This window comes from Scleropages formosus, chromosome 16 (assembly GCF_900964775.1).
Source record: "Scleropages formosus chromosome 16, fSclFor1.1, whole genome shotgun sequence".
Taxonomy (NCBI): Eukaryota; Metazoa; Chordata; class Actinopteri; order Osteoglossiformes; family Osteoglossidae; genus Scleropages; species Scleropages formosus.
Window position 1 is genome coordinate 9302614 of NC_041821.1, and position 20098 is coordinate 9322711.

General features: G+C 36.7%; 1 protein-coding gene across 4 annotated transcripts; it reads left to right on the forward strand.

Moving 5' to 3' along the window:
- Nucleotides 1-3186: 3186 nt before the first annotated feature.
- Nucleotides 3187-19030, forward strand: lcorl (ligand dependent nuclear receptor corepressor-like). 4 transcript variants are annotated; one of them, XM_018736069.2, is made up of 9 exons: nucleotides 3187-3496; nucleotides 6588-6653; nucleotides 6793-6872; nucleotides 6952-7078; nucleotides 7586-7813; nucleotides 8007-8094; nucleotides 12970-17501; nucleotides 17632-17685; nucleotides 17783-17824. In XM_018736069.2, the coding sequence occupies exons 1-8, from the start codon at nucleotides 3400-3402 to the stop codon at nucleotides 17667-17669; spliced, it is 5256 nt and encodes a 1751-aa protein (XP_018591585.2). In that variant the 5' UTR covers nucleotides 3187-3399; the 3' UTR covers nucleotides 17670-17685; nucleotides 17783-17824. The 4 variants fall into 4 exon arrangements, with proteins under 4 accessions (XP_018591585.2, XP_018591586.2, XP_018591588.1 ...); XM_018736070.2 differs by lacking the exon at nucleotides 17632-17685 and having other exon boundaries at nucleotides 17783-19030; XM_018736072.1 differs by lacking the exons at nucleotides 12970-17501; nucleotides 17632-17685; nucleotides 17783-17824 and adding an exon at nucleotides 8970-10686.
- The last annotated feature ends 1068 nt before the right edge of the window (nucleotides 19031-20098 follow it).

The window sequence follows — 20098 nt, forward strand, 5'->3', positions numbered from 1 at the left end:
ATCCTAACCTGATCTGGGTACACCAAACGTGCAAATATGTCTGGTGTGAATCTAAGAAAAAAAGTATATTATAGCAGATCTGTTTGGCATTTAAACTTTTAATGTCATGAAATCAATTTCGGATATCTCACTACAAGAAAATAAGAAAACAAATTATGGTATATTCTTATGTTTATTCAAGAGGTAACTTAGAAACGTCACACACAAATATTTAAATATCAATATGGAATAAGGATACAATGGATATATATTTTTAACTCTTTCAAAAACAGAAAACAGAGTATGAAATCTCTTGAGAGACGTTATCTACAGCTTGGCTAGGAGACAGCTTGGCTACATTTCAATTGATGCAGAAATGGTAAGAAGTACGTACAGTAATCTTTGAGCTCTCAGGGGGATAAGAAAAATTAGCTTTGCTAATGAAATACTGTCGTTAAAAATGACAGAATTCTAACAATATTCTAATTTTTAATCATTTCAATTTTTACCAAGCACAGCGTTGCACTGAAATTGTTCATCTTATTAATTTTTTCATTATAACACATACAGATTTTCATATTATTCTTTTATTGTCTTGTCACTGTACTGTATTAGATTGCATGTTAACTTCTAATAAAACTTGTAAAAACCACATTTTTGTTGATTTACCTGAAAATTATAACTATAATTGAGTTGTCTGGGTCACGTTTGTGAATTTTGTCATAATAACAATAACAATGACTTCTTACGGGGACTCAAAATATTTTACTAAAGATGCATTGTGTATGCATGCTTAGTGTTATTTAAAATAGATACATCTCGATGTCATTTATGCAAGCGAAATAAGGAAATTAACAAAATTAATTAAATTGCAAAGCAGCACATCCAAACTGATAGAACAGATTTCTACGTCAATCAACTTTTTTGATGACTTTTCATAACCCTTTTTAGCTTTAATTTAAGATTCTGAGATAAGTATATTTGTCAAGAAAACGTGAATTAAATTTTCTGTGCAGGTTGATTTTTTCAGGGTTATTAAAGAATACCATGTGGGTGGAACTGATGAAAAAATTTCTTGCTAAGGATAATTGCTCTATAGTCACTTGATGGTTTATCTAAGCAAAAAATTTTATAATAACATACCAATAAACTAAATATATGGCAATAAACTGCAGCAGGTAAATTCAGAATAATTGAAACTGAAAATACAACCTGATCTGCATGCATGTCCTGTTGTCACTCTAAAGTCATGGATGAAAACAGAAAAGTGATAGACTGGTGTAATCTCATAACATTTCTACAAATGAACGGATACTTGATGACATTAAACACTTTTTTCTGCTGAATCATACATTGACTTTAGATTGTGACAGCTCATAATAAAGTAATGACATTTAAAAGCAATCACTGCAGACTTTACTGCCTATAATTAATTGGTAAACATTTTGTTTTGGGCTTTGACAATAAAAATGCAACTTTTGTTATTTTATTGCACCTCTTAGCCAAAGCACTAGATTATTTAAGGTATTCTGGGTATGCATCAGACAAATAAAAGAAGCAGAGTACAGATTGTTATGTAAATAACTTCCAAAAACACTGAGCAATCACAAAAGTCTGTTTTCAAGCCTAGTTTTTCAGTTTTTTTTTTCTGTTTTCCTGACAGAATTCAATTTTTAAACAAATTTTAATCTGCAGCAAACTGAAAAAAAATGATTTAATGAAAACAATGTACAGTACTTATTTCAGGTATAGACTGTGTTGTTCTGTTTTTAGTTGCAGAATGGTAAATTTATTTTATCTGTTATTTACACAATACAACAGAATTTAACTTACATTGCTATATGTTTTGATTTACTGTTTAAACAAAGATCTAAAGATCTAAAATTAATGTAGCTGGAATTGTGTCCTGATTTAAAATTATGCAGTTATAAAAATAAATGTACATTATTTATTACATTTGGTTCTTTTTGGATGTCACTCATTAAATATGGTTTTTATATATAAATACAAAAGCAAGACAAACACTGATGGCATTTCACAGAGTTCTGACTGCCTGCTGTGACATAATTATTCTGACATTTGAGAATGTTTTCAGGATCCGGAATTAAACATTCTGACATCCCACTGAGTATCAAATGAGGAAAGGCAACCTGTTTTAGTTTTAACAACATTATAAACTCTTAGTTCCAACATACTTTTTTTCACTGTTATATACAAAGAACTATAGAAACTAAATTAGTTTTCATCAGCAAAACAGCATATTTCCTAAATGATAAATCACCTGCACTGTGCACGTTATTAACACGGTTAAAATATCTGGTATAGCTACGGTTATATCCGAGTAATTTGCTTAAAATGTGAACTGAAAATTGAATTCTTATAGCGTTGCCTTACCAAAGATAATGTGTTTTGTTTGCATTAAATATAAAGTAATTTATAAATTAATAAACAGGATAAAGGGATATCCAGGGATGTCTAGAAACAGTGTATCAATGGCATGAGACAAACAAGAGGGAAAAAAAAAAAACATCTAAGGTGCAAGTGAAAATGTCAACTTGACAGGAGTACAGGTTTATATTTCAGCATACCCGGCTCAATATTTCATTTAATATTGTGCTCAAAATCAGTATCATTATACTGAAGGGCACTGATAAGGCTGAGATACAGATTCAGTGCATCCCCCATATCTCCATAACAACCATAATCAAACAGTCTTTGTTGTGTGTCCTAAGAAACCTTACATTAGAACTCTGTCCACATGTCTTTGTGAGTCTCTGCCATTTTCCCTTCATTTTCAAGCTTTTTTTATACATTTATGGTTGAGTATATGCATGTAGTTTATGCTACAAAGCCTGTCTTATTAGCATTTTCAAAATATGCTGCTGTCATGCATTTTTCTCTGTTTATTTGATTTTTTTTTTTTTTTTGTAACATCAGGAAGATCTTGTTTAGGTTTCCATCTGCATGAGAGAGGGAGAAAAGAAAGGAGACTGCAAATATATTTATATAGGTACTGTATATTTTCAAATTAACACATGAAAAGCATGAGTCCATTGACATGAGTTATATGTATCCAACTCCCAGCGCGGTTTTTAAATCATTCAGACATCATGAATACTAGATATGATGAAGAGAACATGACTGGCTTTGTTAAAAAATGTGTTTAAACTGTTGTAAAAGCATGGTCAATGTTAACGGCAGGGAACGTGTGCAAGCAAATTCTCCTCGACCTGATTCTGTTTATTCTCCTTGAAATGTATTTTAAACATTTTTAGTAGGTTACCTTGGTTTAATTACCTAATAATACAGTAAGCCCCTCCTCCTCGGCTCACCCGCGTGACACGTGTCAATCAACCGAGCGTGAGCCTGTGGCTGACGTCGAGTTACGTCACACGTAGAGGTAAGAGAAGAACAGACAGAATGGCTACCCAGTGCCGGAGCTCCAAGTGCACGGCGGAGCGCAAGGGATTCCGGCGGGAACTTGACTCTTGGAGGCACAAATTGATCCACTGTGTAGGTAAGGAAAACGCGCTGCAACCTCCGCTTCTCATTACGTGCCCGGTTTTTGGCGCCATGCGACTATTATTGCTTGTGTTGGAAGTTTTTTTTTTTTTTTTTGCACATCCGAGTTGTCACAGCCAGCAGCAGCTACTAGCTTTTTACAATATAGCTACGTAAGTTCAAACGCTGAGGTAATTAATACTGATAGCTAGCTAACTAGCTAGCTAGCATTCTGTCTCCATTTTCTTTGTCCTGAGTCTTCGCTGTTCCGGTTAACGTCCGTAACCCCCGGAGTCTTGTGGCATAATTAAAAATAAGTCAGTCAGTCAGTGATTTGTTAAACATTCATCGCATGATGATTAATCGTCGCCAGTTTAGCGAGTTTCATCGGAGTCACTTTTGGTACGAAGAAAGTACTTAAACATGATTCAAACCGTGCGTCTTCCGAGTTTTCGTAGGTTTTCGGTATGTTAACGTTCGGGTTCCGTCATACTTTTGACCGTTGCAATAAATGGTGTTCTTTTGGCTGTAGCGGTGGGAGGGGGCGCCGCTGTTGTAACGGCCGTTCCTTTGTCGAGGGTCACGTGAGCGGTCTGTTTCCCAAACACCGCCAGCCGACCCTCTGATGCTTTGTGGTCGCATAATAGCCTAGATTTTCGTTTTATTTTACCGAATTAAACAGCTCGGTCATTGTAAAGTATTTTATGCTCTCTTCACCAACACTCTCTAAAACGACATGTTTAGTTACGCCGGCAAAAATGTGCTTTGTGTGTCCGGCTTGCTTCTTAATCATGGACTGAGGCGAGCGAAGTAGCGCGTAACAACGGCAATTTGCAAGAAACTCCACCCACAGCGAATATTTTGCACTGCTAGTTAATTTCTGCTTTTTAGGGCAAGAACTAAGTATTTCTCCCGTGCTTAAACTTGCATAGCTTTTCTTCCAAAATGGGTGTAATTTCTTCAACTCACGGTTGACACCGAGAGATGTCTTGTGTGACCATCCATTGTTGTTCTAAAATATGTGTTAAATATGTAAGGTGAAGTATTCATATACATTCATGAATGGATTATTTATTTTTTTTTAATGGGATTAAGTGAAACGGTGCACAGACGTGTCCAAAGACCTCTAGTCATTGTATATAAAATCTATCTATGGTTCCATTCCAAAGAATGCTGGTTATATTCTGAGATTTTTTTGTGGTACTTGTGCATTTATAACCTTTTATTTTATTTAGCTGTTATTTTGCTTTGCATATAATAATGCAGGAGTATTTGAGGAGTATTCTTAGAAGAGATGATATTCAGGTACAGGCCACTGGGGCTTGCATTTTTTTGTAGATAATTATGGCTAATATTTACTGTTTATAAGTGCATAAAACAAATTTTTGAACAGTAAGCAGTGAGTAACTCATAGACCAAACTTAAGATTTAAAGACTGTTAGAAAATGTAGCGCATTCTGTTCTGAGTCTGCGGAAATGTTTTTTTTGTATTCAGTTGCTTTTTCATTATTGGGTTTCAGGTATTTGTGCCTTTAGTGACAAAGGAAGGAAGGACGATTCTTGCAATATCACTGATGCCAAACATATTTCAGCAGAAGGTCGCACATTATCGAATGGTACTAGAGGTCTAGAAATGAGTCAAGCTTTATAAATCATAGTAAAAGTAGATGAGAATGAACTACTAAGAGAATCGGGCATCGATGAGATATTCAGTTTCAACAACGTAAGACTGAAACCTATTCCATGAATGGTTTTCTTTCATTGCCATGATTACTGCACAACAGTCAGTACAGCCTGGGTAGACATACATCCATGACTCCCCCCCCGCTTGCTAGTCTACTCTGAGCCTTCTTTCTTTGTGTTACGGTGTCTAGAACTGAAGAGTATTGCCATATTAAAAACATAAGCTGTGCATAAACTTGTTTCTCACTGCAAAATAAAATGATTCAAGAAGGTACTTTATATGTAATTTACTGCACTGGACTCTCAAAGCCAGATCTGTAATAATTTAGATACTCCTTAACAAGCAAGTACGTGCCCTCCATCATTTAATTATACTTATGCACAGAATGTGAGGTATCTGAGAAGTTCTGGGCAAGTGTATATATTGAGGACAGAAAACTAAACAAAGGTCTACATTTTATGGTGTTTTACTACAGGAAAAAATGTTGGCAGTGTGTTTTACTGCTGATTACAGTAAAAGTGTTTCTAACCGCTGTTCCTTTTCCTCAACCTTTTTCAAGGAGTAATAATGTTCTTTGTTCAATCCTTTGCTCTTTATCCTGTCCAGTTTGAAACTGTTGTTTAAAGTCACCTGTTTGCTCTCATGTTCTTTCTATGTATAGCTACTCTACCTGAGGGTGTGATGGTATGAGATGACTACTGTTTTCAAGTCTGATGTAGTTCTGTAACTTACTGTAATCCAGTTTCAGCAAAAGATGTATCTGAGGTATGCTCTGAGTTGCTGCAGTAGGATCAGTCCTGGGACTAACAAAAACAGTACTTTGTACAGACAACTAAATGTATTATCAATGACACATTTACCATCAGACTGCTCTCTGCTTGGCAGAGAAATACTGCTCACACTCTTTAAATATTAATTTTTATTTTTTTCTGTGCTGTGGTACTTTGGCTGAGCCTCTATGCTCAAAATATTATGGTGCTATACATTTAGAACCGGTGTTAAATATATTTAAAGGCAGAAATGGTGACAGCAGCTTGTATGAGAAATACAGTAAGTACAGCAAAAGCACCTATGCTCTGACTGTTGGTGCCTCAGAACTGGTTGAGTGACTGCATATGTGTGTGATGAGCAGCTGTAGTATGGCTAACATCTCCCTTGTTCGTTTCTGTTTCGCTGTTGGTGTGGGTAGTGTGAACAAACACCCACACCCTTTTTGTGACTGGTTCAACCATTATACATTGGTGAAACAAATGTCACTTCACTTTGTCAATGCCTAAAATACATTTTTGTGTGTGTGAGACATAAACCTGAGTAAAATGAGTACCTGTAAAACCAAATTTGAAACATTGTCTTTAGTTTTAGTTCACCGTTTTCAACATATGAGCATTATATCTGAAATGGAAGTTTTCCTTTTATTTTGCAGGATTTGAAAGTATATTAGAAGGAATTTATGGACCAAGACTACTTAGAGATCTCAGCATATTTGATGGTAAGATGTATGCAACAGTTCTTTTGTTTGTTTGTTTTTCCCCATTTGTAATGTACCGTTAGAATCTTAAATTTCTAGGTGAAAGCGTCAAATCCTTCTATAAAACGAAGAGTTCAAAAATTGTAATCTATTTCTTCAGACTGTGAACCTGATGTGGTCAATGATTGGTCAGTGGATGCCAGCTGTTCTTTTTGCAGTCTACATTTAGAGAAAATTGGGGTAAGTTTTATTTGTTGTGTCTTTTAAAAACTGCACTCACTGTAGTGTGTCTAAGTGTCTCTTCCCCCTTTTGAAATAGGACCATATTCCTGTTGTCTGTTCTTCACCGTCAAGTCCAGTAGAAGAAACTCCTCAGGGCAAGTCAAACACTGAGAAAATTGAATACCAGGCTGACAAATTTCTTCATGCAATCTTTCGAAAGAAAGGTATGCCTCCATATTTTCAATATGCATGGCTTGTTCTGAGTGCTTTTCAATCAAGAATTTCACTTACTGGAAAGTATTTAAGACAGAAAGTAATCCTTCCTGTCTGTTAGAAATTGGGCTGGGATTTAGTGTTTACAGTGAACCAATATCACGTGCTACTTCTGCCACATGTTGTGTGGTTGTGGAGACCCTACGCCTAGTGGCTGCCTAAGAGGTTGTGTGCAGCCACGACACAGCATGCAGCTTTCATTGTGCTCTTTCAGTGTTGACTTTCTGTTGCAGTAGCCCTTTGAGTGAAGTTCTTTCCCTTGACAGTATCAAATAATTTGACCATGAGAAACTTTCAGCTTAACTGATGATTGGGACAAAATGGTTGTACTTTGGAGCTGTAGTTTTCCCCCAAAGTATGCTCGTTAAGGGTTTCAGTTGTGGTTTAGTGCTTTGTGTTATGCACAAGGGAATTTTTTTCAGTATTAACAGACATTTTCAATGTTGCTTTTGTCCCAGACCTTCCTCAGAGTCGTGATCCGAACATTCCCTTAGTTGCTCAGGAATTAATGAAAAAGATGATCCGCCAATTTGCCATTGAATATGCTTCAAAAAGTCAGATTCAAGGAGTGAAAAACGGGTCATCCCAGGATGCGGATCCAGTTTGTGACAGTCTCCAGCATCCCTGTGATCAAGATGGACCCCTTGATCTTACCGTCAGTAGAGAAAATCTTGATGCTGACAAAGGTAAATATCTGTAGTATTAAGAGCAAGTAACTTTGTGAAATGGAAACGAATGCTAATTTTTTGAACACACCATATCAGGAAGGGCACATGTCAAGTGCTTTATTTTTCCTGTGCCCTTAACCTTTCTAATGTTCAAGAGCTTCAAAATAAGTTTTGAAAAGCAGTAGTTTTTAGTATCTTTCTTATTCAACAGATGGAGTGCTTGATCTCTCTCAGAAAAATCGTGCCAGCTTTATAATGTCAGCATGCACAACTGCATCCAGTAATCAGGACACTTCAGGGTAAGTACTGTTAAATGTTGTGTCTTTAATTTTTTCTTATTGTCATTTCACAGTGAATTATTCTGAAATGTTTAAGAGCTATTTTAGGCACTCATGCTAGCCAGTTTTAATCTTATGTTCCTTGGTTTTGAATTAATTGGACATGGAATTCCTTCTGAACTAGGACTGGTGAAATGTCACATTTACTGCTTACATGATGCCATGTTGACCTGGTCAACAAAACACACTTTCAATAGCTTGAGTAGTTTTGAACTTGATCACTTGGTTGGCAGATTGTGAAAGGCTGAGCTTGGAGTCCTGTAAGAAAAGTAAATATACATTGATTATAAAGGTATGAAAGTCCTACCTTTCTTTTTTTTTTTTTTTTTTTTTTTCTCTTCCTTGTGAAATGCAATGTTTTATTTAGAACTCATGTTGTTTTTTTTTTTTTTTTTTTTTTTTAAACCTTTGTTTTTAGTGCAATGCCAAGGGTTTGACTCTTTTATTACTTGTTCAGCGGTAACGTCACAATGGTGAACAGTTCAGGACATTATCAGCAATAATGTACACGTTGAGTTTGTTTTTTGGTTTTTGTTTTTGGTCTTTTTTTAACACTAAACCTTGAAAACATGGGTCTTCCAACATACAAAAATTCTGCAGAATTGCAAAAAAAAAAAAAAAAAAAACTACCATGATACCGCATGATTGACAGACTGTCCTTCCAGGACTAATGTTTGCAACTTAAAGCAATTACGCCACACTTCAGAAACTTAAAGCAATGAGAGAAGCAGTGATGTTACCCAAGCAAGGAATAAAGGAGTGGACCCTTCCGTTCCATAGCTGTGTGCCAGTCTGTCATGCGTCAGCTTACCATCGTTTCATTCCATCCATCTTAGGAGACAGCAGAAAGATGACTATGTGGAAAGAAGCTCTGAATTTTCAGAAGGCTTGCTTTCGAAAGCCTTGAAAGACATTAAATCAGGATTGCTGGACATTCACAAAGCAGCCATACTGTACGGCATACCTCAAAAAACACTACTATTCCAGTTAGACGCCTTATCTGAAGGAAAGTTGTCTGTGTTGGAAAACTTCAGCCAGGAGAATGGGAGCGATCTTTTTGCCTCAAAAAGCCGAGAAACTCCACTTGTCCTGCAGAAAGTGGTCAGATGGGCTCGGGCTCAGTCGGAGCGCACATTGCAGGGAGCAGTTGGCCCAACTGAAAAGTTTCCTGCAGCTTCCGCTTACCTCCACCAACTGACTTTGCAGAAGATGGTCTCTCAACTTAAAGAAAAAAATGACAGCCTTTACACTCAGAATTCCAGCAGCCCTGCTGTACATTTAAAAATCCCTCAGGTACGAGCCAGTTCTGTGCCCAAGTCCCAAGTCGACATCTCTAGTCTTGTGGATGCAATGTATCAAGTGTCAAAAGTTTCTTCAATGCCAGACGGCTCTGCTCTTCAAAAACTGAAAAATATACTCCCCAAGCAGAACAAAATGGAATGTTCTGTACCTCTCATTCACTCTGGCATGGAGTCCTGCCTCATGCAAGCTGATCTTTCTCCACTGTGTCTTAACTTGAAGAACGAGTCGTTTGAAGATGCTGAAGACCTGGATAGACGGGAAAAGCAGCCCAGGAAAAAACGTGGCCGATATAGGCAGTACGATCATGATATTCTGGAAGAAGCCATTGCGATGGTTATGAGTGGCAAGATGAGTGTCTCTAAAGCACAAGGAATATATGGAGTACCTCACAGCACTTTAGAGTACAAGGTTAAGGAACGGTCTGGAACGCTGAAAACTCCGCCGAAAAAGAAGGCCAGATTCTCAGAATCTGTGACAGATTCAGGGACAAACAACTCCAAAAAGGTTTAGACTACATTTGAAGTTTACCTTGAACACTTGAATACTCAAACTTTGACAGAATATAGTTAAGTGAACACTTCAAACACAACACATGCCTTTAAACAGAGATATTCAGGGTTTTCACTGTGGATATATTATATAATATATATATATAAACATAGATGTTGTAAAAGCACTGTCAATTTGTGTATAAACTTAGTTTAGTCTGAACTATTCAGGTTTAATTTAAGATTTTTGGCGCATTAATGATTGTCGTGCAGCTTTCACACTGGAAAGATAATCCAGTTTAATAAGGTGACTTGGCACTAATACTGGTCAAACTAGAAAGTTATTAGTACACATTTCACTCAAATCGAGTGCAATTAGTTATGGTACTTAAATATCAATACTGTTAAGGGCACTGATTGCCAACAGTAGGCATTTCAGATGCCATTTTTCCTCAGTACTAACTGCAAGAGAAGTGCAGGAAACATAAAAGCACTTTCTGGTGTGTTTTGTGACCAGAGGTTACATTTTAAAAAAAGACAAATGTGTTGTGTTTGTATCTGAGTTTTGAAAAGATTTTGTTTTTCAAAACTAAAACAGTTGTAATGGTAAGTTGGAATGCGACAATGCATGTTGAAGATGCACAGAATAAGCTTTGAGAATGGTAAGTTTTAGTGAATGTGTGGTGTTTTATTAAAAATGGGTGTTTATGAAGGATTTTATCCATGCTATACTACTGTAAACCTCACAACTGCTGCTGTTTTGTTTTTTTGTTCTACCCCCCTCTAAATGTAGATCATCTCAATACATTTCTAAATATCAGAATGCATCATTACATTGTCCCGCTTATACCAAAATTACACTTCAGGGTTACTTTACTCCATAAACAAGCTGCTTGAAATATTGCTTTGTACAGGTAGTGTATTTTTTTGTACACTTTTTAAATGGGTTTCATTACTGTGGTATAAAAACATTTCAGTGTATACCATTTAATGCTTGTATAACAGTGATCATCTTGGGTAAGCAGAGAAGTTGCACCAAGATACTTAAATATGTGTTTGTGTGTGAGAGAGGGAGAGAAAAAGAACGAATGCTGACTTTCTTAATATGAGAAATGTTTTTTGACTGAATTGGACCTCAGACTACCTTTCTGACCGGGTTATAGATTAATCCCTATAGTTATTTTAATATATGTAACTTTGTAAAGGGCACTTGTTTAATACACAAGACAGAGGTATTACATCAGTCTGATTATCCAGCTTCAGTGTGGACTAACTGTAGCTTATATGAATGTTTAAAATGCTTTTCATAACAAAACAGTGCCTCTGTTTTAGAACTACTGCTCTGCAAACTTATGTAACTAGTAGTTATTGTCAGTTTTGTATTAAATTAGCTTCTTAATTCAGAGAATTTCCCTCTGGGTTTCAGCTGCAGTATTCTCATTGTCACAATCCTCAATACCAGTGACAGCTTTTTTTGCTTTTTTTTTTTTTTTTCTTTTACATACAATTGATTGGTAATGCTAAATATATAGTAATCTATTTATGCATAAATAAATTGCACTATAATGAATTCTTTTTAAAATTGGTATCTGTTTTGTGTTGTAAATGTACTGTGTTTTTCCTTTTTCCTGTGATTGTCCAAGTATGTGAATCTAAAACTTTGGTTGTTTTGTACTTTGCATTAAAGCACTTTGATGCTTTTGCACATAAAATGTGAAGTGTGTTTTACTGCAATTGCATGCGTTAAGTGTTCTTTTCTTGGTACATCATTCTGGTGTCCCTTTAAAAATGTTAGATTGCTAAAATGTTTTTGAGAACAAAACAGGTAAACCTTTTAAAGCCATAAATTTAAGAATGTGTAGAAATTAAATGTAAAATGTTTACTTTTGGAATTGTCCCAAATGTTTTAGTTATGTTGCAGGGTAGGGTTTTTTAAATTTATTAATTTTCAAGGAATATGTTTTATTGTTGCCCTTAAATATTGTGATTTCTCAATGAGCCGTTCATCAAAGGTACACAAGTCATTTTTAAGCAGTCTTTTTTGCTTTTAAAATTGTTCTAGTAACTCTGCCTGGTTAAGAACAAGCCATTTTCAAAAACTTGAATAGGACTCCAAGTACTATTAGAAAATGTTTATCACATAAGGATTTAACTGAGTTTCAGATGTGATGTATTAATGTTTCGTTTAGAATATAAACTTATTTCAATTTTATGAAACATTGCTTGCAAAAATCATTTGCCAGTGTTTTGCATAAATCTGATTTTGTTTTGTGAAAAATAACCTTTGTCTTCAAAGTAGGAATTGAGTAGATATTAAGTCATTGTTTCCCTAGATTTGAGCGTTGCAACAATCGGTATTTTGCCTTCTGCAACCTGTCAATAAAGTTTTATGTTAAATAACCTTTAACTTGTATTTTCATTTCACTTATTGTGTTAAAGTGGATTTTTTTTTTTTTTTTAAAATTTGAGTTGAACTCTTGGCCTTTATGTAATGTTATCAGTCTCCTGGGGTCAGATATGCATTTTTCTGGTTTATTTTGGTCTGATTTTCTCTGACTTAATAGGTGAAGGAAATTGTTCAGCAGAAAGTTTAACGAGCACAATATTTAGGTACGGAAGGAACCATATCTATCAGATGGTATTGGTTTCTGTGGGGTACTTAATGCTACCTTTTCTATGATTGTGCTGACTCAAAGTGAGCATGTTGGGACACATTGAACTATATTTTCTGAATGGCTTTTAGGTAGGTTTACCACATTGGTATATTTACCAGTTTTCAATTTAATAAAGTACTGTGATTCTTAAATATGGTGTTAATTTGCAAATGTTGACCTAACACTGGTCAGCAGTACAATGGTGGTTTTTTTTTTTTTTTTTGGGTCAGTGTCCTTTAGTTACCTGCTCTTGTGAGGCTTTTTAAATATACATATAAAACCACTGAAATATGCCATTGATTTGTATTCAAAAAAAAACTTACCTTTTTTTTTTCTCCTTCTCTCTTTTCCCCTCTTCCCCCCCCCCCCCCCCCCCCCCCCCCCCAATCTAGCTCCCTGGTGCAGGCTGGCAATGAGCAAGTCCATTTGGGCATGGATGAGAAGTTACAAGTGAGGACTACTGTGCTGGAAATGGTCCTTTCATCTTTGTGTTCATACCACAAGATGCTGCTTTATCACATTTTAAAGTGTGTGCTTGAAGATTTTGCAATTTCTGTCACTCCCTATAAAGATGTCCACAGACATTTTTCACAGTCACATTCTTTGTCCTGTCACCTGGACAAGAAACCACATCAAGACATCTTTGGTTTTACCGATTACCAGACATCAGATGGGTGTTATGTGGATTCTTGTAGGCTGAACACCTACTCTGTGGCTCCAGTCTGCATCTGCTTAAAGAATTTTCATTGCTTACCATGTCAAAGCGTGGCAATTGGTTGCATTAACAAAGTCATTCGCTCTTGTGGCTGCTATGCTCGTCCTCAGCAATGTCCATGTTCTTACCAGAGCTTCATTGAGAGTGCGTGCATTGCTCCAGTTGGAAATGTAGCAAACCTTCCTTTCAGTCCTCAGAAAGTCTGTGATTCCTATAATCTTTGCATCAGGGGCTGTAGTCCATCACCTCCACCACTGTCACCCATCCCATCAGATGCCAGTGCCAAAACTTGTGAGAACAACATCTGTTCTTTTGCTGGTGGTAGGTGTCTTAACCAACCTCCATCTCTTTTCCGACATGAAGAGGAAGGTGTTGCTATTTTGCACAAAGAAAAATGTAATAAAGAAGAGGGTTTTAGCACTGAGGAGGCTGAAAGGCATGCCCCCGATGAAGACTGCACTGATTGTTGTACACAAACTGGAAGGCACTTTGCACATAGTCAAACGGGGACTTTATTCCAAGACTTAATGGAGCATATCAATGAAAAGCTGAAAACAATGGAACCACTGGAAAAACAGAGTTTAAGCCTGTCTGCCAGCCAAAGCTTGACTTGTAGCAATGATGTTCGTTTGGGCAAAATTTTAACTATTTTACACAAGGAGAATGATCATGATTACAACCTTAAAGAGCTTCATGATTTGATGGAAAACAAATCCATTGAGACATGTTACAAAAGGAGTCAGAAAACTGCAATAAACTCTTCAGTCTTGGCTTCCTCTCGCCGTCAAAGCTTGCAAATCAAAAGGGAGCTTGCAAATTTTGATTCGTCCCCTTGCCGAAGAAAGTTAATACTTGAAGAATATGGGAAGAAGCCTGCTAGAGAAGAGCCAAATATACATTTACCTGGCACTAAAGTGTTGCAGCCAACCTTAGGAAAGGGGAAGGATGAAATGGCAGAAGTCTCTTGTGACAATCACGTCTCTCCATTTAAAGTTGAACCACTTCATGATCTGCTAGAAAATAAGCAAGATGAGAAAAACAATGGGACAAAATTAGAATGTGGTACTGGTAATGCAAGTTCAGAGAAGCAAATTCAACCTTTTAAACTCAGTGCTGATTTAAGTAGATCTAGAAGGAACATAGTTCCACCACAACGATTTTCTGCATACGTCACTGAGCCAAGAAAAATGTACTTTGCTGCCTGTTTTTCAGAAAGCATTTTTAATAAAAGAGCTCATAAAGATACTAAAGTTATTGGTGGAAATCCTTCCTCCGAACTGGATATTAATGAGTCTTCCACTGAATTAAACCTCAAAGGTTCATATAACAAAAGCCAAACCGGGAAACAGGAAGCTCATGACCACAGTGATAAATCATCAAATGGCAATGTAGAAAATTCTTCGAGAACTAGGTGCAGTAAACTGAATCGATGTGTTCCTGGAAATGAAAAATCTGATGATTGTGAATTCAAACAAAGTTTCCAAAGAAGGCTTAAACAACGTGAAGGTGCTTCTAGATCCTGCGTGAGACTCAGATCATCTGTTTTAAAAACTCAGAAGCATGTAGATTCTCAGGTAGACACTGTGAATTTTGATAACGGTTCAGCTGAAGGTATGAACACTGTTGAAGATGCATTGATTTCAAATGAGTGCCAATCTGTTGCTCTGTATACAAGTCCAATAAGACTAATGTTTGTGTCTCCAGTGATCAGTGGGGAGGAAGTGAAATACTCTCTAAAGTCAGCCATTTCTGGTTCTTCCAGTCAACAGACTTTTGATCCCTGTGAGGAATCATCTTGGGGTGGTGCAGCAAAATCTGTTGTTGAGGAAGATGGATCTTCACAAGTTGATACTCTCAAGCCCAGAGTTACCAGAGGAGATGAAAATAGACCTCATAAAAAGGCTGCTACTTTTGATTTTTCAAGGTCATCAAGTCCTTTAAATGGAGAACATGAAACTCACAAAGAGATGCATGGATTAACATTGACCCCGCCGAAAAGGAAGCCTGGCCGGCCCAAAAAATTAGGTCCACAAGTTGAAAAGCCAGCGAAGAGGCCAATTGGAAGACCGCCTAAACATAAGACTGGGAGTTCCAGTTGTGTTTCTAATAAGGGTAATCATGATACTGTTACTGATTTTATTGCAAGTTCCTGTGATGAAGATGATGAAAAAAACAAAAATCTCAAAATCACAGTTGTTTATGGAAGATCAAGGAGAATCAGGAGACTTGTGTCTGAAGGAAATGGACATTTCAGCAAAAACCAACATGTGAGAGGACTGCAACCTGAATGCATAGATGGTTGTGGAGTGAATGCTGATCTAAATGAGAATATGGAAAGGTCAAACACAGAACTTTCTGGCAAACTGCCTGAAGAACAGACAGAAAAATTTACTTTTGTCATACCCGTGAAAGACAAGTCACATTCAAGCAGGAATATCAAATGTGCAAAACAGAAGTGTTCAGCTGCAATGAGGAAACCAGGAAGGCCACCAAAGGTTAAGATATCGGGCATCTCTGTGACCGTGACAACGGTTTCCCCAAAGCAGAGGAAGATTCACATGAATAAAGACATGACAGAGTTGTATGGTGAGACATCTCAAAATGCAGAGCCGTTAACCTCTAATCACAAGATTTGCAAGGAGCTGACGACAATCAAATCGCAACCTTGTACAGCTGACAGAGAGAAAACGGAGAATGTACAAGATGGAATAATGAGCCAAAAGATACCAGTACCACTGAGACATTCACTGAGAGTAAGGAAGCCTTCGATTCATTTGCTGCATTCAGTGGCTACATCGAGGATCTTCACTCGATCCAATGCACTGTTGCGAAGATCTCGGAAGCTACTTCTAAGCAAACCCAGTGGTGAGTCAAAGCAAATAAAGAGCCATGATAAGGCCATTGGAGAAACCTCAGATACTGCCGTTTCAAAAACATCTTCAAAGAATCCTTGTGGTGAAGACCTAAGCTTTTTGTCCGGAATCTCAGTAGATTCCATTTTCACATCAAATGAGCCATTTAGATGGTGGCCTACCTCTGCCTCATCTGATACATTGAATGAAGAATTTAGTAGGAGGGTTCAACTAATGTCAGAAACATGGATTACAGAGGCTGTCGACTCCAGGAAGTCATTCCCCACAGAAAGGGAAGTTAACAATAAATCAAAACTGCATTTAAAAGATACTGAGTCTGCGAAGAAAGTTTTTTCTCCTGTAAGAATGCTGTTTCAGAAACACTGTAATATGGACAAACTGTGTGCCTGGTTTATGCAAACTACGGAGACCCAATCCCTTGCAATTGTCAAAAAGGCCAATATGCGAAATCCTTATGAGATCGTTCAGTACAATCCTATCAGACCTTCAAGCAGACCCAACTTTTGCCCTAGTCCACAGGCAGAACGTCTGAGAAAACATGTTAAAAAATTTGCAAAAATTGTTCCAATAAGTCCAGCCATGCACGTTCAAGCACAAAAGAGAATTTCTCGCATCAGTAAACTGAAAGTCACAAGAAGGCTGTTTTTAGGACCAAGTCCAGTTGTGAGGTGTTTTGGCCAACGACCTCTTCTGGCTAAGCACAAGATATTGGGAAAATATGGATATACTCTGCTGAGAGTCAAGTCAAAATTCACGATCAGGAAAAAAGCCCATTGCAATCCCACTAAACCAGTACAAAAAGTGGCATCCAGTGTGACTTTTCATGAGACCTGTGTCATGGACACAGATCCTAATTCTTCAAATTTACCTTTGTCTGATGGAGAAAAAGCCCAACAAGTTGAAAAAAGCAAGACTGATCTTCACCAGAAAGAGAGGATCTCCCATAAAACACTGATCCCAGAAACCCTGAAGGATTGTAAAGTGTTTCTCAAAAAGATAAACTCCCCCGAATCAAAATCTACAGTTGAAGAATGTAATTTTTGCACAGCTGTGTACTCTGATGTCTCATCCTCCGGGCACAGTTTGCCTCCAAGCAAGGAATGCGAGAAGAATTGTACGAAAAAAGAGACCACGGATATGGCGAGAATCAAAAGAACCAAGTGCTCCCCCAGAACATTGTCCCCACATTCCCCTAAAGAGCAGCAGCAGCTTTGCTCGAGGAAACAGAACGCGAAAAGGAAAATCCTAGGTGCGAGTGGATCACAGACTCGAAAAATGACTGGACAATCTAGGAGCAGGAGCCAGACAGCAAAGAGGTGGTGTGATTTTACACCAGGTAACTAAAACGTCTTCCGTGTACCAGTCTGCATTTACATGTGTGCAGGTATAGGCAAGAGTCAGCAATATTTTAACTCTTTGCTTAAAAAAAACTCGAGTAAAGTAATCATGCTTAGTTTTTTGTACAGATCTGCTGAAACCTTTTTCAGTGGAACGGGCCTTATGAAATTTCAGATGACTAGGTACCTAACGCTGCATTCACTGATTAGCATCATATTAATTTTCTGAAACTTGCTTTTCTTGCCAGTTACCTAATACAGATCTCTCTCTCTATTCCAGAGTGCTCCAAATAATGGGAAATCCACCAGGGTGAGATGCATTACACAAGATAAGGCTTGTGTTAAAGTACAAGGTGCCTTCAAAATGTCTGCTGGTTGAGAAATCTGACCTTAGTATCTCAGTAAGCGTTATGTAGCATAAGTTTAAATTTAAGGATAAGTTTAAGGTTGCACTATTTTTTTTTTCTTTAAGTAGATAGATTTGTATGCTCATAGAGTTACTTGTTACTTTTTAGTTTGGATGTCATTTCGAAAGGATTCCTAAACTATACTCCTCAAAGTAATTAGAATATTTTGTTTTATTTTATTAGAATGGCCATGTTTCATGAAGGAAATTGATTTTACAGGTATGAGAAACGGCCTTCAGGTATACCTCAGGTCGATCTCTAAGAAAATAATCTTTAAAGGAGGTATCAGAAATAATCATCCTAAATCCTCAAATTCGAAACCAGATGCAAAGATTGTCTTAGGCTTGGATATGGTAAGTGTGTATCCGAGTTGTTCGGATATGTATAGTACTTGGTACATTCAACCGTCCAGTCCAGGACATACATCTATACTGACTGTTTCGAATATAAATTAAATTAACAGAAATTAAACACGATGTGCTCTAGGTGCTTATTTCCAAAATCATTTTGCAGTGATGATAGAAACACGTCCACGCTCTAACTGAATGAGTTTTGCGGGATTTCACTGCATTTTGTTTGTATGGTTACGGTGAAAAATTTCCTTGAATGCTGTAAATCTCCATTGAGCATTAATTTAAATGACACAAAAGACACCTTTGTTGCACTATTCATATTCACAGTAGAACCCCTAGCATTCACTACCACCTTTTTAGTGTCTCTATATCTCTAGGTGCAATATTTTTACTTTTTTAATCCAGATGGTTTATATCATTTTTATTAAAACCTTTTAGGATTTTCTATGATGCCAATCACTTTTCTAAATGTTACTTGTGTTCATTTTGTTTTAAAGCTTTATGATTTATGATGTGGTTTAGAGTAATTTCACCTATTGTCCTTGTCGCAGTATAAATAAGCCTACCTCTTTTTTTTTAATGCATCCTGAAATCCTGGGTCAAAATACTTAAACTGGCAGAAGCCACATTTGTTTGTAGCGTGTAAAGGTTCACGATATTTTAAAGTGATCAGATCGTATAGTATGCAGTTTGAATATGTTCAAATGTGTTCTCAAGCAAGTCTGACAAAACGTTAATATTTTTGGCGTTAAAATATAATTTTTAATTATTACACTACATATTGGAATGTTTTTTTTTTTTTTTTGTTCTTGTTATAGTGTAAATATGTTTGGATTAAAAGTTACCCAGATGTGAAACATCTTTCTGCACCAGGAATTATGGGAATTTTTTTTTTTTTTTTTTTAAGTTTTGAATCAGTTCTTTTAAGTTCTATAGCAGCTGAATGCAAATTTTATTTTTTACATGTACACTTGTCAAAGTTTGGCTTTTCTTACCTTTGATATTTTGATTTCACCTAATCTGTGTTGTGCACCTTGTTGGGTGGAGCAGTGTCGGGTTAGAGAACAATAAGAAATTACAAAGTTTGAGACAGATTTGTGAAAATCTTAATTTTGAAGTTCCTGTAAAACAGCTTTAATAAAAGAAACTAAGTACAGCTACCAATGAGCTCAAGAACACCCACAAAAGGTCATTCCTTATATCTTTTTGTGATCATGCCAACGTAACCTTAATTTTACTGTTCTGACTTTGTCATATTACTGAAAATGCAGCTACAATACACAGAAATGAACACATTTCCTAGGAAAATCTGAAACATATTAGTGCAGTGACTTGTGATTTAACATATCCCACTTAAGGTGTAAAGGGTGGTAGGAGGTGTAGTGGTTAAGGGCAAAGACAGTGACGCAAAGGTTGACAGTTCAAGTTCTCGGAGGGGCCCTGCTTTAGTACTATTAACCAAGGTCCTTAAATTTGAATTGCTCTGGTGAAAATGTCCAGCTGCAAAAGTGGATCATTGGTAACATTGTCACTTTGGATAAAAGGAGTTATTTAAGCAATGAACTACTGTAATGCAATCCCTCCTGGAACTGTACTTGTTTTCTTTAATAGAAATGTGACAGTCACACTGGAAAATGTGTATAAAATACGTATACACTGGCTCCTCCTGTTACGAGCACAGTTGGGGCCAGCAGTCAACAATTCTTTTGTCTATAACACCAAAGGCACTTTTATTCCAGTCAATGAACAATTTATAAACACAGCCCTTGATTTGTGGAATAGGTTCTGTAAAATTCAAGGTCTTAATATTTTTTAACATTTGAAGAGTAAAAATAT

Coding starts and splice junctions, on each gene's coding strand:
- lcorl (XM_018736069.2), top strand. CDS start 3,400: ATGGCTACCCAGTGCCGGAGCTCCAAGTGCACGGCGGAGCGCAAGGGA. Junction 7,079..7,585: donor TGCAATCTTTCGAAAGAAAG/GTATGCCTCCAT, acceptor CTTTTGTCCCAG/ACCTTCCTCAGAGTCGTGAT. Junction 8,095..12,969: donor AGTAATCAGGACACTTCAGG/GTAAGTACTGTT, acceptor CCCCCAATCTAG/CTCCCTGGTGCAGGCTGGCA.